The following is a 17,674-nucleotide window of genomic DNA, read 5'->3' on the forward strand; positions in this document are numbered from 1 at the left end:
AGGTAAACAATATTTTACAATGTATTTTACTTGTGAAAAACTCAGGTGCAGCAAACGAGATAAGAATTTTTTTTCTCTGAGGTTCAGAGAATGTGAAACCCAGAAATATTCTTGGGAAGAATTGTGCCTTGCTTTTCTCTGTGAAGACAAATGTGGTGACAAGAATGGCAAAACAAAGGTTTTTTACTTCATTTTCTGCAACATGAATTGCCAAGAGCACAAAGTACCCACTGGCTCCAAGGAACTTCCAAAGATGAGCAAGAGGAAACTCCCAGTGTGAGTGCCCTGAAACTCCAGAGGAGACAGAGCTACAAGGGATCCCAAACAGCAAAACTGTAACAAAATTCATGGACCCTCCCCCCAGTCAGAAATCAAGGCAACCTTGTTTCCCTCCCAAAGGAAATCTGCACCTTCCCATTCTCCTGTCTTTCCTTTCCCACTCACAAATATAACAGAATTTATTTTCTCCTTAATTTCTTATGTGTTGTTTTCATGGGTTTACTGTAACAACTTCTGAAGAAAAAGGAAGTTTTTCAAGATTTAAAGCTGTACATCTACAGCAGCAAAGTGTCAGAATTTAAGTTTATTAAAAAAAGCTTTAATTTAGAGCAGCAATACAACTGTCTTCAAACCCATGATTTTTGTTACTTATAATTGATAATCTATCTTAAGCAGGTCTCTGGGTTTTTTTCTTTTCCCTTATTTAAAAACATAAGAATATCCAGTATCCTGGAGTCAGACTGGAGTATTTTTCACTCAGTCATTTTAGAGATTTAATACTTTTCACTGCCCTTCTTCTAACTCTTGTTACAATCAATGTGCTCCTTACATGAGTGCTTAAAGATTCTACTTGCACCTCTACTGCCACTGTTTCTAAATCCTTGGAACAAATCCCATGAAAAAACACCAAAACCTCTCCTTGGGGAGGATATTTCTCCTGTGACAAGATGATGGTTTTCACATTAAATCCAGGTGTTAACACCAGACAGGGTCTGCCACTGCTTTATCTACTTTTCCCCAATTTTTTTCCTTCAGCTTTTCCCACTGGAGACATAAAAGTTGAACAAAAAGTACAGCAAGTGCTCACCTCAGGGTCTCTTGGGTTCTGCTTTGCAAGCATATCCAAAACAGGCTGCAGGTCCCTGACTTCATGAGGGAACAATGGCAGGAAACGTTTGTAGCCTCTCACCTAAAGCAGAAAATTCCAGAATTCAGAATTTCAGAACCCATCCAGCACCAGCACACACTGAGGGGAAAGGAAAGACCCCTGGAGGAATTTCTTGATTAGGAGCCTCATGTCATAAGGAGAGTAAGCCTGCAATCAAAGTCTTAAAGACCTTGTCATATTTAACTTTGTGGTTTTATTGTGATATATAACTTTGTGTTTTTACAAAGTTATTAAGAATTCATGAGATGATACAGGGTGCCCAGGACCACATCCATGGGGTGTCCAGGATCCCAAGGATGGAGACCCCACCACCTTTCTGAGCCACCTCTTCCAGGGCTCAGCCCTTACAGCCCAAAAATATTTTCTAAATTCCACATCCATCTAACTGTTCATTACACTTTACTTTTCAAAGTTATAACTCGTGTTTTATCACTCCATGTCTACAATTTCTTTTGCACTCAGATCTGAATTTTTACTAATTTGGATCATTAAATAACACCAGCTATCATGAAAATGGGAAACAAGAGAACTAATCTTTCACAGTGTAGTTTAAAATATTTAATCACATTCAACACTTATTTATTTTAGTATTTTTGAAAGTAACAAAGAAAATATTTGTAACTTACAAATTTCAGTTAAAGAACATTAAATTTAGGATTTACCTTTGTAATGATGTAGAGAAATTTAAAAGCCAGGTGAACTAGTGGGGGAGGAGATCCACTGTCCCATACTATCTCCAACAGGGAATTCATCATCCCCTCTAATGAAAGGAGAGAAAAACCAGTGAGGTTACATTCATGTCACAGAGTTTGTTGTACTTCTGATAGAACAGAGTGAGACAACAATTATAAAATGGAAATATTATCAGCCACAGCAATCTTGCAGTGCAAACTCAGATCTTCCAGAGTAACAGATTTTTAAGTACAGACACAAAAATTATTTAAGGCTGACATTCCTACCTAAGTGGTGATCCAAAAGGTGAGGCTGCTCCTGGTACTTGTCCATTATACCTGAAAATGAAAAGAGATCTGTAATAAACTACTCCAAGGCTCTTCCAGGTCTTAACTGTGCCATCAACCCACCCCCAGGAGTCTCCCCAATTTCTCTGGACAAACCTCCCACAAGCAACACTTTGCAGTGAGGGTGCTCCTCACAATCCTCAGAGCCAGTTTCTTATTTTGAAATAGAATACAGGGAATTGTTCAGCAAAGAACAAAGAATCCTTAACAAATTTTAACCTCAACAAACAAACTGCAGCTCTTACCACTGTGCTCCTCAAAACTGTTAAAACTGTTCACATCCCTTACTCTGTTTTGCTGCCAGTAACAGAGTGTCTCCTTTTGGATACTGACTCAAGAAAAGACAAATTGAAATTGAGTATTGAAAAAAAAACAAAAACAAAACTTTCAGACACAAAAGCTTTTCAATTTAAACCCAGAATCAACAAAAAGCAGCTACAGAAATGAAAGCTGGATTCCCAAGGAGATCATTGAGTGATCCAGTGTGGCACTGGAGATTGCCTGGCTCACTTTAGCTATTTGGTCAGGAAACAGCTTTTGAATTAGAAAACCAAAACCTCCTTAAGCTCCCCTTTTCTGTATTTGTTTCTCTCACAAACCACTTTGCTCTCTGTCTTTTTTCTCTGCTTGACACACCAACATTTACATTGAAGACATGACTCAAGGCCAACAGTGCTGCAGTTGACCAGTGGATGACACTGCACCACCACTTTCAGGCACCAAACCATCCAACAGCATCCTTGTGCAATTCCACTGGGACACCAGAACAGCATCCAGAGGGAAATTTCAGCTCCTCATCATCCCTGACTTCCCACCTGAATTAATGCTGATACAAACAGCAGAACCAGTGAACACAAAAAGTGGAATTGAGGAGCAAATTCTTTTCCCAGGACACAGACTGCTAAAGATAAAATAAAACCCCAAATATAAAAGCTGAAGTGAATTAACCTAAACCAGATGCTCTAAAACCATTATTTCAAAAAAGATCTTCCTATAGTTTCCTACAAAATTGTATTTGCAGATTAAACTGTTTCTCAAACTTCTGTTTCTAATGGTTCATCACAAAATGAGCATCATGAGTTTTTCTGAATTCTTTGGAAACTTTCATTGAAACTCTCTGGAACAAGTGATCACTGCATTCCCTGCTCCCAGATAAAAGCTATTCCCTAAATGTCAGTGTTCTAACTCACACTGAGCCTCTTGGCAGGTTTGGGACACTTTGTCCCAGAAGGATCAATGACACCTGAGCACACAAAATATTATAACCCAACACTGAACCACAATATCTTTCTAAGTATATTGAGCTTGTATTTACTGGGCAATGATACATAGGCAGAAAGCTCATAAATAGAATTTAAATGCAAAAAACACGTGATGTGACAGAGAGGCACAGCAAGGTGATTTTTCCAGCAATGGTTTTTCCTGTCCCACTGACATCTGACATTTCCTCTGTGATGCTGAACAACCTCAGCAATGAGAGTTCCTTCTGTCTGAGCAGTCTCATGTCCATCATTCAGATGGAAGTCAGTTCAGCCAACCACAATAGTGCTACTGAGAAACTTCTGCAGGCTCAGATCTCCAAATATGGGGGGTTCTGCTTTATTGTTTGCCCACCTCAATTCTTGTTGTCAAAAACAAAGCTGCTGGGTCAATATTTTCACTGTGAGTTTTGCAATTTCTCCATCCTTCACAAAAATCCCTGCAAAATGCCACTCTGCTAAATTCAGTTTGCAAATACATAAAGCACTGAATGAACATTTGCAAATCATCTTATCAAAATATTAACCTAACACACAGATGTGCCTTGAAACAGCCTGGTGACCCAGGACACTGCTACATGCACCTCACTGTGGCCCTTCCACATTCAGCTGAAGCCCAAGGACAGGAGAGCTTTCCTTAGGTGGCACAAAAGTCAAACCAAGTTACCTCCACTTGGAGAAACAAACATGATCTGTATGGGTGCAGCCACTCTTCACATTTCCCATGAAATGAAAAGTTAAATAGGAAATTGACACTTTAAAGCACAAAATGGGTGTGTTTCAATGAGCAACAGCGTTGCTTTATTTGACAGATATACAAACTTTTAACTAAATTATGGCCTGGATTTGAACAGGGAACTGAAGGCCCAGCACGAGTTAGAACTGAGATTTCTGGAATCTAAGACCTAACTTTTCATTTACAGTAGTTAAGTATCAGATAATAAAAGAATATCTATATAGAAAACAAAATGAGCAAAAAACCACATCTGAATTACCTGTTGATAAAGTTCCAGCATTATCACTGACCCAAAAATTAGCGGTTTGGTCCTTTTCTGGTATTCAGCAATAACAAAATGAATCATCCATAATGACACGTTTGTGTCATGTAACATCAGGACCCCTCCCTTTGGCTGCCGCGCTTACCTATGAACCGTTCCACGGCCATTTCCCTCGTCACCAGCTCCGCGAACACCTCCCGCAGGTTCCCGATGAGCTCCGCGACCTCGCGGCTCTCGGTGAAGCTGTCCAGGATGTTCCTGGCGCTGATGGCAGCCGGCTCCTCGCCCTCCTCGGCCTCCCGCCCCGCTCCGTCCATGGCTGCCAGGGACAGAGGAAGGGTCGGTTCCGCCCCGCTCAGGGCGCGGCAGGGCCGGTCCCGCCGCCCCGCTCACCCCGCCCGGCCCCGCCACGCGCCCACCGCGCCCCTCCCGCGGCCCCGCCCGGCCCTACCGGCACCGCGGGGCTCCCGGGGCCGCCGGCCTCGCCCCTCCGGCCCGGCGCTGCGACCACCCGGGACAGGCGATAACCGGGACAGGCGATAACCGGGATAAGCGATAACCGTGACAAACGAACACGCGGGACAAACGCCGCTGCCGCCCCGGGCCCGCCCCGCGCCGCCGCCGCCCAGCTACGGGCCGCCAGGAGGGACCAAAGGCAGCGGCACCGCCTCCGAGCGCCGGCCCGGCCCCTCCGCGGGGCGGGGGGAGATGAGGGGACACGCCCTGGGGACACACATTGGGGTGGGGACACACACCCTGGGGACACCCACTGGGTACAGCAACCCCTACTGGGGATAGGGACATCCAGCCTGGGGACACCCACCAGGGATGGTGACGCCCACCTTGGGGACGCCCATCGGAGACAGGAACACCTACTGGGGATGGGGACACCCCTCCGAGGGTGGCTTGGGGACACCCCATCATGGGGACACCCACCGGAGACGGGAACACCTACTGGGGATGGGGACACCCACGCTGGGGACACCCTCCGAGGGTGGCTTGGGGACACCCACCGGGGACGGTGACACCCATCATGGGGACACCCACCGGAGACGAGAACACCTACTGGGGATGGGGACACCCACCCTAGAGACACCCACTGGGGGTGGGGACAGTTTGGGAATACCCACTGGGGATGATGACACCCACCCTGGGGACACCCATTGGATACACCAACCCCTACTGGGGATAGGGACATCCAGCTTGGGGACACCCACCCGGGATGGTGACACTCTCCCTGGGGGCACCCACCCTGGGGACAGGAACACCCACCCGGGATGGGGACATCCAGCCAAGGGACACCCAGTGGAAACAAGAAGACCTACTGAGGATGGGGAAACTCACCAGGGGGATGGGGACACAACCCTGGGGACACCCACCAGGGATGGGAACATCTAGGTTGGAAATGGGGACATCAACCCTGGGGACATCAGCTATGGGGTCCTGGGGATGGGACAAGGATGGGGACACAGGCATGGGCACCCAAGCACTGGGTGAGGATGGAGATAGGCAGCCTCAGGTGAGGGAACAGGAATGGGGACCTGGGCAGGGGGACCCCAGGGGCAAAGGACAAGGATGGGGACATCCATGAGGTCCATTCCTCACCCAGCCCACAGCAGACCCTGCACTGCATGGTGAATATCACAGCACACCATCCAAACCTCACACAGCTCTGGAAACAACACTGGAACCCCACAGCCCCACTGATTCTACAGCAAATTCAAGGATGTCACAACAGGTCAGTTGCTCTTTCCTGCTATCCAGCAGCTCCATCCACACCCAAATATTTTATTTTCAGGCTCAAATTCATTCCATCAAATCACAGCCATAAACCAGATGTACACTGAACAGGGTTTCTGCAAGGCAAGTGTTTTACTTGAGAAGAAATTTAAGTTCACAAGTAGTTCCCAGTGTGATACAGGTTGGTTTGTTCATATCCATAAACACCAGTGCACTTTGCTCAGACCTAGATCTTCCAGCCATCACTACAATCCCAAACTCCACTGTTCCACTTTTCCACTCTTTTAGTTCTGTTAAGTTATATAACCAACCGTGACAGATTCCCCTGATTCAAAGGAAGCAAAGATTTTTCACTATTTGTATCATATTTACAGAGAGCAAAGTGCATTGTTTAAAACCAATTACAACATCAAATTTTAAACTTAATTAAATCTTTATAGCACAACCATTTAAAGTTAAGGAAAGTCTAAATATATCTGAGCAATTTTGAATATAATATTTTAGTATTAGTCATGCCAACCATCTGAAGTGTAAATACTCAGGTCATTCTTACCCAAATCTTCTAATTCATATTTATGGGACTGCACTTACTTTTGTACTTCTTGCTACTTCCACTAAAATCCCCTAGAGTCACTCATGTACCCTAGCTCAGATTGTGCACCAGTGTCTTTGCTGAACACTTTTCTCCCCAAATTCCCACTGCCTGTGTTTTCTGTAAAAATAAAGCAGTAAGGAACAATAAAACCCCTTACAAATCCATCAGATTTGACTTTTTGATATTCCCTCCATAACCCAGTGGTGGCACAACAGACCAGCTTTGCCCACTGCACTCATTTTCTAAAATTGAAAATACATCAAGCACCAACCAACCCAGCAGCCACAGGTGCTTCCTCTGACCCAGCCACCTCCCTCCCACATTTTGCTGTGTTTTTACAAAATTATTTAAATATGTTACTATTGTAGTACAACACACAAATATTACACTAAAATTATGAAATCTTATTATCAACTTTGAGTGGTAATAACCTACTTCTGACTGTACAGTTAATTACCAAGGAACTAAATATCCTTCTAGAAAATACCACTGGAATTTCAGTTCTTCTAGCAAGGGAAAAATGAATGTGAGTAAATTACATTAAATTTAAATAAATATTAGAAATATTATTAATTACATCTGTTTGCCAAATGCAGCCAAAGGGCCTTGTCTGCTCATTAAATTAAACAGAGAATGTTTTCAGATTCACAGAATCTGACTGAAATTTTGGATTAGGACATTTGACAGGTGGAAGGGAAGGGAAGGGAAGGGAAGGGAAGGGAAGGGAAGGGAAGGGAAGGGAAGGGAAGGGAAGGGAAGGGAAGGGAAGGGAAGGGAAGGGAAGGGAAGGGAAGGGAAGGGAAGGGAAGGGAAGGGAAGGGAAGGGAAGGGAAGGGAAGGGAAGGGAAGGGAAGGGAAGGGAAGGGAAGGGAAGGGAAGGGAAGGGAAGGGAAGGGAAGGGAAACAGAAGACAATGGAGAAAGGGGGGGGAACAGAAAGAAAACTAACCCAGAACTAACAAGGGCAGACACAAGAACTTGCTTCCAGCAGCACTGTCCCACAAGTGCAGCTCCCCATACCAAACTGCAGCTGGAGCAGGGCTGGGAAGATGCTGCTGTGGGGCAGCTGTGGGAGCAGAGCACAGAGGTGAGAGAGCAGCAAGGGCAGACTGGCTGTGCTGCTTTCCAGGCCACTGGAGCCTTGACAAACAGTGCAGCCCTTTCCTCCAGTAGGGAGGAATCTGTGCAGGGAAACCAGCGCCCAAGTTAAAGATTACACAATTGCTTTTAGTTAGTGAGGCTCAAAGTGCATTAAACCTTCCCCGTATCAGGTGTTTTACCACCAATTCTGAGTTTGTGGTACTTGGGATGAGCAGGGGCTGCTCATTCCTAGGGGACTGTGGCAGAATTTCTCAGATTACCTGGTTACTTCAGAAGTTTCCTCATCATGTTTAGGGTAGAGCCCCTGTACCCTGTCCCAAAATGGTTCCAGTGGTTGATGTAATTAAAGAGCTGATACAACTTGTTCCGTTTCTCAAACCCTGGAGCTTTAGGTATTTTACTGTGATAGGCAGAGAAAAAAGAGCTGCTGAAGCCCCCAAACATGCCAGCAATGGCCAGCTCAAACTCTGAGTGGCCATAGAAGCAGGCAGGGTCAAATATGATCGGCCCAGAGTCGTCCTCAGCCACATTCCCTGCCCACAGGTCCCCGTGCAGGAGAGCAGGAACAATTTCCACATCACAGAACATTTCAGGAATCTTTGGCTGAAAAAGCATAAACAGACATTAACAAATAAGAGTTTTGAAGAAAATAATAAATAAAATTAAGTACTGCAGCATGTTAGAGCCTGAGGTGGCCAAATGCTGCCTGTGTTCAGCCCTCATGGACACTAGTGTCAACAAGAACAAACCAGCGATAAATGTTCTGAATTGTTCTTGACAGAGCTCAGCAAAGCATTTAATTCACAGTGTGGTATCAGCACCTGGTACTGATGTATTGTTTCTAGACATGGATACTGTTGGCTGTCATGAGAAATAAAAAATAAATTCATTTAAACAAAAAAGTTTCAATGGCAAAAAGAACTGCAGTAAGCATCTGGACCAATGGACAGAAAGAGAGAGAACACCCCTGGTGCTCCCTGAGTGCTGCATGGAACATGGCCTGAACCTGGGCCAGGTAAAATACAAATCTGTCCAGGCAGCAGAATTTCAACCACCTCGTAACACCAAGCTCTTAGGATTTACCATATGCTTATTATTACTAGCTGTATTCTCAGAAATAAATGTTAATGCTGAATTGCAGGGGTTTTTTTCCACTATCTACAAAATTAAAAGAGTAACAGGAACTCCATTCAGCTGACAGTGCTGCTGGACCCTCTGTAAAGCTCATCCAGACCCTGCTCATCATTCCAAGCTGGGTAAATCCCTTAAAAAACACCTTTACAATCCCACTGATACACATTTTCTGAAATTCTAGGAAAGAGATTTAAAACATGGTTCATACTTTCAGCTGTGACCAGAGCTCTCTGGCTTCTCTGTCTCCATAATCCTTTTCAATCAAATCCAGCTGAGCCTGGAGCCGGTGGCGGATGAAGAAGGATGGCCAGTCACTCTGCCACTCATTCACCTGCAAACACAGCACAGCTTGGTCACACACAATTATTTTAACACACAATTATTTTAACACACTCATTCACCTGCAAACACAGCACAGCTTGGTCACACACAATTATTTTAACACACATTCACTCAGTGTCAATAAGAGAGATCCAGTTAAAGCATTCAGAGCTGACACAATGGCCTGGACAATGTCAGTGTGACCAATACACAGCAACATCAGATGTTTTGTTTTGGGACTGCTGCTCCCCACCACACTTTGGTGGGGCTCTCTTTAATGTAAGTTGAGATTCTGGCTGTTTTCATTCATTCTCATTTTTAAATGTATTTTAGAGGGAGAGTTTCTGGTGAGATCATTTAAGTCGTTCAATATCCTGTTTCAATCATTCTGGAAACGTAGAAGTATTCACTTATTCTTACTGGGTAATACATTTTATTTGATGAAAAGCTGTACTTAGCAAAGAGTTTGAGATACTGAAGGTTCATTCAGTTGTTGTAGAATGAAATCCTGAGAGGTGCAGAGCCAGAAAATGGTGGAATTATCTCCAAGAGCCCTTTTCTCTCCAAGAGCCTTTTCCAATGTCTCATGAGCTGTTACATGATGAGGCTCTCCAAGATCCATGCAGTAGGGGTTAATAAAACCAAGATATGTTTTATATGAAGGGACTTTTTTTAAATATCACCAAGCTAAAGAACCAGAGCTTCATTCCAAATCCTCACTACACCCACCGTGCCTGCTGGCCACAGACAGCACCAGGGAACAGGGATGGAACAGGGAAAGCAAACTTTGGTCAGAAAGCTGCAGACAAAAGGAGTTTCCAGACCTCTCCAAGTGCCTTTCACAGCTGTGGAACAGACCATACCTGTGGGATGTAACCACAGCAAGTGGCTGTGTGGAATCCAAACTTATCCACAAACTGGGCCTCAGAGTGACCAGCTCCTTTTCCTACAGAACAAAATAAATATTAGGGGATTTGAGATATTTACATGGTAAAGTTTGCAAACACAGAACTTAAGGCAGGAAAAATAACTTTAAGCAATGAATTACACTTGTTTCATGGTCACTACCCTTTCTAAAGCTGGAAAGAAATCTTTTGGACTTGAAGATGCTGGAAATGGAGACATAGTGAGTCAGACAGTGAGTTTGCTTTGGATGCAGGAGTTGGACATTCAGGAAAGGAGCCCAAATACAGAATCACAATCTGCTCTTTTGGCACTTGGACATGTTGCCATTAAATGTAGCTTGGGTTTGATTCACAGATTATTTGGGACCTGCCAGTAATTTGACATTCACTCCAAAATAATGGATTATGATTTGTCCACCACTAAGAGTCAGACCCAGCCCACTCTGAAGTCATGGGAACAACACAGATACAGACTGGCACTTCAGATTTTAACAGTACTGACTCAAAAAGTAATTCTTTATATAACTGATTTTTCTTTTCATTCATGCTTTAATTCACTTTGAGGAGCAGCAATTTTTGAATATTTTGCTACTTATTTGAGTTCAAAAATGTCATCCCCAGCATCTTTAAAGGGGAACTTAATTCTGCATTTCCCAAAGGACAATAATCTGTAATCAGTTAATTATCTAAACCAACAGCAAGCAAAGAAAGGGATTTCTGTAAGCTCAAGAAGATTTTAAGAGAGTGCATGACAGTGAAGAAGAGTCCAAATTGTCAGTTTGACTTGGGAAAGTTGAAAGCAATGCTGCACCACAGCCAAAGGAATTGGTTCCTTTTTTGTTTAGTACATTACATCAATGCTTTACCAATTGTGCTTCCCTCAGCCCTCAGCTTCTCTCCAAGTTTCTGGTTATGAAGATGAAGCTCTGCTATCTGCTCTCCCAGCTTTGAAGAGTATCTGTAGGATGAAATAAACCAAAATGAAGCTGAAACAAGTGAACAAGTATTACATGGGAAAAAAAAACCCTCAATTAAATACGACCCAAGGCTATTCTTGGCAAATATAGAACCTTAATCAATTTCACAAGCACCTAACAGGGAGCAAATGACTTGACAACAGCTCTGATGACACAGATAATACAACAAACACACTAAATGCTCTTGCAAGAAAGGTAAAGAGAACACGAGGTTGTATAAACAGGAGCAGAAAGGGAGGAGGACGGGTGTGCTCCTCCTTATCAGCCCCACCATCAGCAGAGAACAGAACGTGCTATCTCCTGTTGGGCTTTACCTTTCCAAATCAGCTGAACAGCAGCTGAAAGGTAAGTCTGAAAAGAAGCCATAGGCAGGGATTGAATCTAGTTTAGTTTTTAGACAACTAAAAACCAGTTAAATATTCCACAGGTATCTTAACAGGAGTCTCAAGGACAGAAACTAATTTCTTCTCCATTCCCAGAATGGGGGGAAAATGATGGATTTAAAATTGCAACCAGGACTAAGGTTAGACATTGGAAAATCCTTTCTAGGAACAGTGGGGTGGATTAGAATAAATTGTTTGTGGAGGCTGTGGAATTGCCATTATTGTCCCAAATAAAATAGATGGGTGGGACAAGCAGCTGCCAGAAGAGCCATAGGAATGACTCTGCTCCCAGATGGAGGCCTGGAACACAGCAGTGCTCCTGAAAATTTGTTTTCAGCAACACAGGACTCCTGAATTCCATGTTCAGGCTGGCTGACAGATGAAATGCAGATTCATGTTATCTTAACTTAATCATGGCTTAAATCATACTGGAAGATTCTACAGAGAGAAGCAGAAGTTTCAGAGACCTAAGTAGCCTGTAAGGTTAAAGAAACCTGTTGGGCTGGGAAAAGAAAAATCTCAGTGAGAGAATAATGAGCTAAACTCAGCTGTGATTAAATTCAGTGCAGCAGCATCTCAGCACACGTAGAGCAGCACACAAATGAGCAGTGACAGCATTTCTAGTGCAGGAAAAGCCAAATATGGACAAGGAGTGTGTATACACATATACAGATACATACACACATTTATATTTTTTAATATGTACCCAGAGAAATACAGATCTCAACAGAGAGAAGCTCTGTCTCACAGACTAAAGCAACTCTGCTCATGAAGTTTCCTGGCTGACTGTAAAACATTAAAAAAAATGTGTCCCAAAACACAGTAAAAAGAGCTGCATGGACATACTTGTTGAGGTGCTTCATCTTTAGGTACTCCATGGCAAACATGGCTCCTCCTCCAGGCAGGTCAATCACTTTGATGGGCTGAGGCACTCTCACAATGTTGGTTTTCTGAATGGCTTCCAAACTTGCCATTTCCCCTTCAAACATTTTTCTAGCCTGTCAAGGAATAAGAATATCCTTGGGCTAAACTATGGATGTCCATAGTTTTTTATGGAAAAAAACCAGACTTTTGACAAAGTGGCCAGGAGTTAATTCCTCCTGGTAAAAGGAGAGAGCTGCAGCAAGGCTTCATTCCACATAGGAAGACTTAAGGCCTTAACTCTTAATTCTTCTTCTTTTTCCTAAATTCATCCCAGGGTTGTAGGATATGTCACATTTCACCCTGATTTCCAGCTGTTTATGAAGATCCCAAACTACCTGGATGCAACAGCACCTCTGAGGATAATGTGGGCACAGCTAAATGAGGTAACACTGAGCCCTTAAATTGGTTCTTCTTTCCCCACAGGCCACGGGATGGAGATGACAGCACAAATACTCAGCATGTGCTCTGCATTTTTGTGGCAAAGGTGCTGTTTTTCACAGCAGTTTAGGATGATTTTGATATGATAAAGCAAATTTCTGATGCACTGTGGTGTTAGGAAAAGCAATTGAGTATTCATTTAGTAGTAGAGAAGTCAAGAGTTTGGCTTGAGAAGCTGCAAAGGTTTTACTTTTAGAAATGTCAAAAGCAATGGGGACTTTGAAATTTCTGTAGCTTTAAAGATAATAGCGAGTTTTGTTTGTGCCCTCCCATTATCAATCCTCCCAACTGGAACATGAAAAGGAATGCAGTGAATGCAAAGTCAGCTCTGAGCTTCTCCAAACTCCAAGTACCACAGTAAAAGCTTTGTGCTTGGCCTCCTTTTTACAGGAATTACAACTCATTCCTGCTGTTGAGGGTTATCAGATTGCATTACACTGCATTTCACACCAACCAAACCTGCTCCATTAATTCTGGATATAAAACAGACACAGCTTTAAAAAGAAAACTCAGAGCTGCAATAATTATGTATTATTAACGATCAGCTGCTTTTAAAATAAAAAGTTATCTCTATGCAATCATAAGATCTGCTGGCATTGACCTGAGGTTTGTGGTTGATTTTCACAAATACCCGTCCTCTGTCTGTCTCATACGTTTGGCCTTGGCTGATGCATCCTCCCCCCGAGCTCCCCAGTGCCTTCAGCAGGTTGGTGTTCAGCTCTGCCTTCAGGATCTTCTCCATGGTCATTTCCAGGCTGCTGCAGCCGCTCCTCTGCTAAACCTGCTGCGAAACAGGATTAAAGGTCTGGGTCCTTCTGCCACTGTCACTCTGCGATGAGGTAGGAAGGGCCACCCACCACAGGAAAAAAATTTAAAGAGCACAGCTATAAAAATAGCTCAGCCAGAGACAATGTTTCAAAATACTTTGCTTTTATAGCTACACATGAAAAATATTTTTTTATATAAATATTGGCTACAATAAACTGGAGAGGTTAATTCTATGAGAGGTGGGTCCTGGGGCCTCTCAGCGGTGCTGGAGCTGCTGGTATTTGTAGTTTGGAGCCGCTCTAAAGCTCGGGATCGCCTGCGGAAGAGCGGTTTTAGGCCGATCCGCTAGAGGGAAGCTGAAGGCAGCCCCAGGAATGGCCACAGGCGCTGTAACGGGGGCATTTGGTGTGAAATCCGAAGGGATGTGATTAAATCCGCTAATCGGCCGGGTGGGGTGCGGGGAGGAGGGTGAGGCAGGCGGGGATCCCTGCGGAAATTCCGGCGGTGCGGGACAGTGCCGTGGGGATGGGGAGATCCCGGCCGGGCTGCGGGACGGGACCTGCGGGCACAGCGCGGCTGAGCGGCACCCCCGGGGCCCGACGTGAGGGGGGCTGGTTCCTACAGTGATGGAGGGCTCCCGGTGTGAGGGGAGGCTGCTCCCGCTGTGAGGGAACAGTTCCTGCAGTGACGGAGGGCTGCTCCCGGTGTGAGGGGCGGCTGCTCCCGGTGTGAGGGGAGCTTGTTCCTGCAGTGATGGAGGGCTCCCGGCGTGAGGGGGGCTGCTCCCAGTGTGAGGGGAGCTTGTTCCTACAGTGATGGAGGGCTCCCGGTGTGAGGGGAGGCTGCTCCCGCTGTGAGGGAACAGTTCCTGCAGTGATGGAGGGCTGCTCCCCGTGTGAGGGGAGCTCGTTCCTGCAGTGATGGAGGGCTCCCGGTGTGAGGGGCGACTGCTCCCGGTGTGAGGGGCAGCTCTTCCCGCTGTGAGGGAACAGTTCCTGCAGTGATTGAGGGCTGCTCCCCGTGTGAGGGGAGCTCGTTCCTGCAGTGATGGAGGGCTCCCGGTGTGAAGGGAGGCTGCTCCTGCAGTGAGGGGCGGCCACTCCCGGTGTAACGGGGGCTGTTCCCGATGTTATGGGAACAGGTGCTGCCGGTGCGAGGGGATGCTGTTCCCGCCGGAACGGGGGAGACAGTTCCCGCTGTGAGGGGATGCTGTTCCCGGTGTCATGAGGGGCCGTTCCCAGTGTCATGAGGGGCTGTTCCCGGTGTAAGGGGATGCTGTTCCCGGTGTTATGAGGGGCTGTTCCCGGTGTTATGAGGGGCTGTTCCCGCTGTGAGGGGCTGTTCCCGGTGTGACGGGAGTCTGACACTGTTCCCCTCCCAGCACAAGCACCCCGTGGCCCTCCCGACTCGAACACTCGGGTTCCTGTTTAATGCAGCGCACACTCCATTCAAGTACCACACTGACAAAAATTAGAACGTGAAGTCTTATTTTAGAGCTTGCTTACCACAGAAATTATGTTTTGGGATGAATGACACATCCAATGCCACCAAAAGGACATGACATTCTGCTACTGGATTTTCATACTGCATTTTAGTTTGTGATGTGCACAACACCATTGGTCTCACTATTTTGTGTGGTTTTATACAGGGGATAAATACCATTAGATTCAACTCTTAATTACATGAACTCTGTGAATTACTAATAAAAGTAAAAGAAAATCCTGTATTTTTTGCAAACTATTAAAAATATAAAAATGACTTATGGGTCTGTATATTCAGGCAGAGGTACTTAAAATGCGTTAAACACAATGAATATATATTAAACACAATTAAAATGTGTTCAGTACAATAAAATGTATTAAATACACTTAACAATGTATTTATGATTGTTAAATTGTACCAGTAGTGTGATAAATTCTCTAGTGCTACAATTGTGCATTTGGATTCCTTGTGAAGTTCCCTCAGTAATTTTTAAGGACAAACTGCACTAAGCTAAAAATGGATCTATAATTATTAGGCACATGCACAACAAGGTTTAGTGTATGTAATTAATTTGATAAATGGTTTTGTATGTTTTTTAATACTTAGGGGAAGTAATCTGTGGGCTAAATACTTTCCTGTAAGAATAAATTTCATTTCATACCATTCTATGAGAAAGTTCTAGGACAAAAATGCCACAGACACTGTGGTAAAAGAAACACGACTTGAAGAACACTATTTCAAAAATAAATAAATTGAGTGTTCCTGGAAAATAAATAATTTCTTCTGATTTTTTAGAAATGGTTTCTTTAACTGGGGAAGGTTGGCTTTATCTTTCTTTAGAAGAATTTGAAGAACAACATACCTGAATTAGATACCAGGAATGTGAACTCAGCCTTTAAGTGTCATATAAGGCTTCTGATACAACATGTGTCTCCAAAATTGTTATCTGAAGTGTGGAAGATAACTCAAGCCAAGTCTTTCATGTGTGAGGTTATTTGTGACTCCTCCTCCTCCTCAGTAATAATCCTTTGGTGCAGCTTCATCGCAGTTTCATATCAGCGTCCCCACTGTGTTGTCTGTGATGTCCCTCCTGGATCAGCACTGGGAGTGTAAAAATTCCGGCCAGGAAAGTGCCAGAGTAGTGCCGGCCCTGGAGCGATCAGTGCATGAGTTTAAAGAAAAGTGCTATCAGAAGAAGTCCGCTCTCAGGGAAAGCCCAGCCCGCAAACCCCGTGCGGGGGAAGAAATTCCTGCGGGCTCTGTCCCCGGGTACGAGCAGGCTCCGCCCGCCGGGCTGGGCGTGCCGGGGCGCTCCGGGAAAGGCTGCGATGGAGCAGTCGGGGTGTTCAGGCTGCAGCTCCGCGGGGTTAAACCTGGATCGGAGACACACAGACTTGAATATCTGCCCGCCCTGTCCGGGTGTAGCGTGAGCGGCTCTGTGCCATGCACACAGCTACGTTGGTTCATTTCTTCCAAATTATACCCTTGGCCTCCTCAATGAGCAGCCTGGTCCCTTTGTGTGATACGCAGGAGGAATGCCTGGCTGGAGGGAGCATTTCCGCGGATGTGTGTCCGTCCCTAAGGCCAGAGTCTGTTCCTCCTGCCAGCACGATAAACACAAGGTAAGGACAGGCTGGAGCAGCACTCCTGGCTCCTGCAGCAATCCCACACGGATCAAGTAAAGCCTGGGGGCCTAGCTGGGCAGGAGAAGCTTTTAAAAAAAGCAGAGATGGGTTTGTTATTTCATATACCCAGTCTCTGGCTGCCTGAGGAAACAAAATCTCATAAAGATGCAATGTGATTATTCTATTTTATATGTATATATGAGTACCCAAAGAATACCGCAGCAGCTGGTCCGTGCAGAGCTCCGGGGCTGCACCGAAAAGCTGCGGTCACCTCCCAGCAGAGCTGCTCACAAACCCGAGACGCGACAGAAGCGGGAGGCACAAAGCGAGCACGGAAAAGGAGGTGAACGCCCAGGAGGGATGGGAAACAGCTGCTGCTGCTGTGGGCACACACAGCCTGGGCTCCAGCTCACCACACAGGCACGGAATAACCCGGCTGGCAAGGGCCCATCATCTTGCTCGAAGTAAAATCACTATTTAAGTCCAGTTAGGGTGCTCAGGACTTTGGGTCCCGAGAACTTCCACATTTTCAAGACGTATCAGTAGTGTTGGTGGTAGAGTTTGGGGGTTGGTTTGGGGTTTTGTCAAGTCAGTAAATCCCTATTTTAGCGCGTTCCAACCGCAGCTCCTGCGTTTTCACTTAGTGTGATGTGAAAACTTTTACCAGACAGTCCTTTGGAGCTAGAAGGGGCCCGGGCCACCCATCCTGCCTCCGTCCCGGCAGTCAGTCCCGGTCGGTCTGTCTCAGCCACTCCCGGCGGTCAGCCCGGTCAATCCCGGCCAGTCCCGGTCCATTCCAGGCGCTCCCGCCGCCATTCCCGCGGCGCTCGATTATTCG

General features: G+C 45.3%; 2 protein-coding genes across 4 annotated transcripts in view; both read right to left on the minus strand.

Annotated features, from left to right (window-relative positions):
* The window catches only part of TBCD (tubulin folding cofactor D), a 122,689-nt gene extending 117,662 nt beyond the window's left edge, over window positions 1-5,027 (minus strand). Inside the window, exons 1-5 of the mRNA XM_059485606.1 lie at window positions 4,896-5,027; window positions 4,590-4,763; window positions 2,128-2,178; window positions 1,831-1,928; window positions 1,088-1,189 (exon numbers count right to left, since the gene is read on the minus strand). Coding sequence (XP_059341589.1) covers window positions 1,088-1,189; window positions 1,831-1,928; window positions 2,128-2,178; window positions 4,590-4,761 — 423 coding nt within the window. The 5' untranslated portion in view covers window positions 4,762-4,763; window positions 4,896-5,027. The remainder of the gene's footprint in view (window positions 1-1,087; window positions 1,190-1,830; window positions 1,929-2,127; window positions 2,179-4,589; window positions 4,764-4,895) is intronic.
* Window positions 5,028-7,701: 2,674 nt separating this feature from the next.
* FN3K (fructosamine 3 kinase) lies at window positions 7,702-17,532 on the minus strand. 3 transcript variants are annotated; one of them, XM_059485773.1, is made up of 8 exons: window positions 16,695-16,751; window positions 16,074-16,584; window positions 13,563-13,742; window positions 12,446-12,597; window positions 11,106-11,197; window positions 10,198-10,280; window positions 9,222-9,344; window positions 7,702-8,482 (listed from the first exon to the last, which is right to left on the minus strand). In XM_059485773.1, exons 3-8 carry the CDS (start codon window positions 13,707-13,709, stop codon window positions 8,144-8,146), a joined length of 936 nt encoding a protein of 311 aa, XP_059341756.1. In that variant the 5' UTR covers window positions 13,710-13,742; window positions 16,074-16,584; window positions 16,695-16,751; the 3' UTR covers window positions 7,702-8,143. The 3 variants fall into 3 exon arrangements, with proteins under 3 accessions (XP_059341756.1, XP_059341757.1, XP_059341755.1); XM_059485774.1 differs by having other exon boundaries at window positions 13,593-13,742; window positions 16,074-17,532; XM_059485772.1 differs by lacking the exons at window positions 16,074-16,584; window positions 16,695-16,751 and having other exon boundaries at window positions 13,563-13,783.
* Between the last annotated feature and the right edge of the window lie 142 nt (window positions 17,533-17,674).

The sequence above is a fragment of the Ammospiza nelsoni genome, chromosome 19, assembly GCF_027579445.1.
Source record: "Ammospiza nelsoni isolate bAmmNel1 chromosome 19, bAmmNel1.pri, whole genome shotgun sequence".
NCBI classification, from domain to species: domain Eukaryota; kingdom Metazoa; phylum Chordata; class Aves; order Passeriformes; family Passerellidae; genus Ammospiza; species Ammospiza nelsoni.